At 38.9% G+C, this 4,262-nt stretch overlaps 1 protein-coding gene across 1 annotated transcript in view; it reads right to left on the bottom strand.

Moving 5' to 3' along the window:
• Positions 1 to 4,262, bottom strand: part of C8B (complement C8 beta chain) — a 50,087-nt gene that overhangs the window by 39,480 nt on the left and 6,345 nt on the right. Inside the window, exons 5-6 of the mRNA XM_019501228.1 lie at positions 3,227 to 3,359; positions 999 to 1,196 (exon numbers count right to left, since the gene is read on the bottom strand). Coding sequence (XP_019356773.1) covers positions 999 to 1,196; positions 3,227 to 3,359 — 331 coding nt within the window. The remainder of the gene's footprint in view (positions 1 to 998; positions 1,197 to 3,226; positions 3,360 to 4,262) is intronic.

Here is a 4,262-nt window from a genome sequence, read left to right as displayed (position 1 = left end):
AGCCTAACAGGAAGATGACCTTTATGAAAGAGGACTGGTGAATATGTATGGCATGCATACAGAAGAGAACTATAAAACAGAAGTATATAAAAACCTAGGGGAAAAGACCCTTAAAGTTAGGATATGCAGGAAAAGAAACAACCACTATTCAAACCCCAGTGCAGTGATGGATGCCTGGCCAGATGGTTTCACTGTATGCATTGGAAGACTCAAGTAAGAACAGGTATGCTGGCTCTTAGGGCTTGCTTAAATACCGGTATTGCTCATGTGTCCAATAAGTTAGGATCTGAGACTGGAATAGCCTCACTGATCATTTAATTCCCATTCACTCGATGTCTTAACTAAATTTAGTACAGCAGCACAAGCCACATGAGTAATCATTTCAATGGTTGGGATACCAATGTCACTGGGTGCAACATCTGGTAGTTCATGTATGGGACTGTTGTGCATTATTGGTTCTTAGCCTACTTTGATACATGATTGCTCTTTGAAACCAAAAATATAATTTGAGCATCCTCCCCTCCACAACATTTCTACAGGCTTTGTATCAGCCTGCCACTTTCACTTCTTATTTACAACAAGGATCTGTTTTACCAATCCTTAGCTTTAAAAACTGGTGTAGTTCTACAGATTTCCATAGACCTACACCATTTTCTGATACCTAAGGATCTGTTCCTGTACCTACATTTTTATTTGCATTGGTCTACAGTTATGTCAGATTCAGTGCACCTATTCTTGTCTAATCTTAGAAGCTAAGCAGTTGTGGGCCTGACTTGCATTTTGATGGGAGACGACCCAGTAACCCCAGGTGTCATAGGCATAAACCAAAGAATTGTGGTTGAACACTTGGCAAACAGACCATAGGAAATGAATAATTGGAAGGACTTCATCATAATTGCTGAGCTGACAGACAGGAACACATGCACTCGCAGATTAAACTACATATATTTGATGTTAACTATTAATCTGAACAGAAAATTAAGTAGAACATTGCTTACTGTGCTAGAAAATCTTTTCACTCTCCGAAAAAACTTCTTGAACCTGTTGTCATTAGAATTGTATCCAAGTTCAAACAATTTTGGTATTTTTATACCAAAGCTAAAGCTACTCTGTGAAGCTTTTGCCTGCAGGATATTGTGATCAAAACTCGAGTAGGATTCATATTCAGTCATTGTAAATTCATATTTTCCTTTGGTCTAAACAGAAAACAAAGCAAGAAAAAGCATATTTTATTTTCCACATGGTGACTGCACAGCTGAAATAGAAGCAGGGAGCACTGTTACATTTGCAACAAATATACTTGTGAATTAATGATCGCACCTTGAAGATGAAAAGCCGTATATAATTGCTAAACATTATTATTACTACTATTGCTACTTCTTCAATAGTGCTTGATTCACAGTAGAGGTTAACAGAACACAGAACCAAGCTACCATCTCCTCTGGATTGCAATTACTCATGTATGCCAATCATATGCAAACTGTATGAAATCTTAGACTTCGGTGAAGTCTAAACAAGTTTAAAATTGTAAAAGGAAAAAGCTTTCTTAATGAACAACACATATCAAATCACACTAGCCTGTGCACATCATTAAAGTCAATGGATGCTGAGATACAGCTTTGATGCCCATTAAAGGTGAGGTAACAAGTGTGGAGATGAGTCCGGTGCAAGTGCCTGGTGTTATTAAACAATAATTTGCACATTGGCAGCCTCCTTTCCCTAGATAGATCTCAAGGCACTATACAAATATATTTTTTTAAATTAGCTGCATAATATCCAGTGGAGGTAGTCACTATTGTTCCTTCTTTTCCAAGGGGTCCATCAGGACAAGGGGTGCATCTTTAAAATCAGCTTGAGTTTTGCCACTGATTTCAAGGCAAAAAAAAAGATCAAGGCTATAGCAAACCTGCCTGAGCTCATTTTGGAAGTCTGGGGCAAAACCAGAAGTTGATCCCAGATTTTGCCCTTTCCACTCATATGCCTTAACCCAGAAGACCCATCCTTCCCATCAACAAGGAAGCATCTCCTTTCTCTCACAGTTTCCTCTCTAAGAATCATGTTCTTTATATTCTGAACAATACTATTACTATTACTCCTTTATTACAGAAGAGTGGCACAAGGCTGGTTCATGGACTGCATCAAGCCCTGAATGCCAGGGTCAGGACCTGGGGCCTGGCACTGCCCCCTCCCATTCCTGCATACTGGGATTGGGCTCTGAGGCCCAGCCCCACCCCTACTCAGCCCCATGTGCTGGGATTGAGCACCCAGTCCAGTGTGCAGGGCCTGGGGCTCTCCATGGGTCTGAAAAATTGGTAGCAGGGAAGCAATGCCACCGCTTCCCCACCACCATATTTCAGGACCCATGGGCTGGATGATCGCTGGGGCTTGAATGTTCCTGTTTAGTGCATCGCTGCACAGTCTCTGCAAAATAAAGTTCACTCCCTTTTAGCTAATCAAGGAAACTACTAAATCTAACAGGGGATAAGTGCATTTACAGAAATGTACTTTTTTATTTTTACCCATTATCCAGACAATAATAAGACAATACATGCTTGTGAGTATTAGAGAACAATAAACACTTATGGTCCCTGCTTCAATGACAGCCCTTTGCACTCGTAAAAAACCTTATATCTGAAGACTATGTTGGATTTTTCCGGAGTTTTCTAATTATAAGATACTGTAATGATAAAAGATTGTAATTATAAAAGGTAATCTCCAGCATTTTTTAATTCTGTTTTATGTACCACACTGTTTATAGAGGCTGCAACATAAGCACTGTTTTTGGCCATTCTTTTCTTCTTCGCTTTTGTTATAGAGTGCCAGGCAATATAGTTTTGCCCCCCCCCCCTTTTTTTTTAACAACATCATCAATTATATCAACACTCCTCTAGGGATGGGGAGGAGATTTTCAAAGGCATAAAAGAGAGTTAGGCATTCTCACTAAAGTCACTGAGAGCAGGATAGCCCTTTGTGCTTTTGAAAATGTCCCCTAGGATTTAATAATTAACATATGTTCTCTCTGCTGACTGCAGCAGAACAGAAATATAGAAAGATTTCTCATAGGTAATACCACAGTTATTTGAAAACTGGAAAATATTCTCTATGAAATGAAAACTTTTTAAAAGTAGGTCAAAATGTAGTCCTAAACTAGGGAGGCTGTGTTTATATTAGGCACTGAAAATTAGTGAAAATCTCATTTGTTTGCACTAATTAACCTGAGACTTACCTCTGGGATGTAGCTTTCTACATTGTATGGTTTTCTAAATCTGGTGTCCATAATGTAATGGGGAGAACACGCACCGGCATAATATCGATGATCAAGAACCAGTCCTTCCAGGTTGTTTGTAATACCGTTTACCCTGTATTGGATGCACACAAGTGAAACACATAAGGTTTCTAGTTTAGTTAGCAGTGCAATACAGGGTGTGACCAAGAAAGGTAAGACATGTCATTTCCTTTATCTTTCTTTTGTCTTAGTTTATTTGGGGATTCTACCATCAAAACTTTCCTTTCTTCAACCATTCACTCATGTATTCTTGCAATTCTGTAGATAATATTAATGACAGAAAAAGAAGTGCATCTAATCATCTGGGTTGGTGTTGTCTTACCAGTGCTGGCAAAATCTGTAACTCACTATTGCCAATAACATTAGTAAAATTAAAATTGTGATGAAAAGTCAGGGTTTGGAATAGCTCTCTGACAAATGACAGTAGAGACAAGGGTCAACAAAGTATGTACCCAGGCAAACCACTTCACAATCACTCCATACTTTCCTAGATGACAGCAGGAATCATAGTGTATTCAGATTATTCATTCTTTTTTTGAATAACCAGATTCAGTTTTAACCCACTTTTCTTTTCTCTCTCTTTTATTAATCGCATTTTCCCCTTGTTTTAAATTATAAACCCTGAGCAAGGCTTAACCATTCAGGGTATTGGGACCTATTAAGACGTGAATCAAAAGTTCATTGAAGCCAATGGAAAACTTTCTATTGACTTCACAGTAGGTCATGGACTAGACCTTAAGTCTTTCTGTCTACAGTGAATGTTTAGTATGGCAACTTTTTTTTTAATCAAAGCAAATTTTTTTTTGTGGTATGTGGTAACCTGAGGTCAGAAAGAATAAGATCCATTACTATCACCTGAGGGTGAATGCCCCGTGTCGCATAGTTACAGGACAATGCTGTAATTTGAATGCACTCACATTCGAATGGCAGTGGGTGTCACTGATGGAATGTGCCCCCCCCTCCTATCCCCCCCCCC

The sequence above is a fragment of the Gavialis gangeticus genome, unplaced genomic scaffold, assembly GCF_001723915.1.
Source record: "Gavialis gangeticus isolate Ggan-Ray unplaced genomic scaffold, GavGan_comp1, whole genome shotgun sequence".
In the NCBI taxonomy this organism is placed as follows: Eukaryota; Metazoa; Chordata; order Crocodylia; family Gavialidae; genus Gavialis; species Gavialis gangeticus.
The sequence above is the reverse complement of the archived record's forward strand: the minus strand, read 5'-3'. Positions and strand labels throughout refer to the sequence as shown.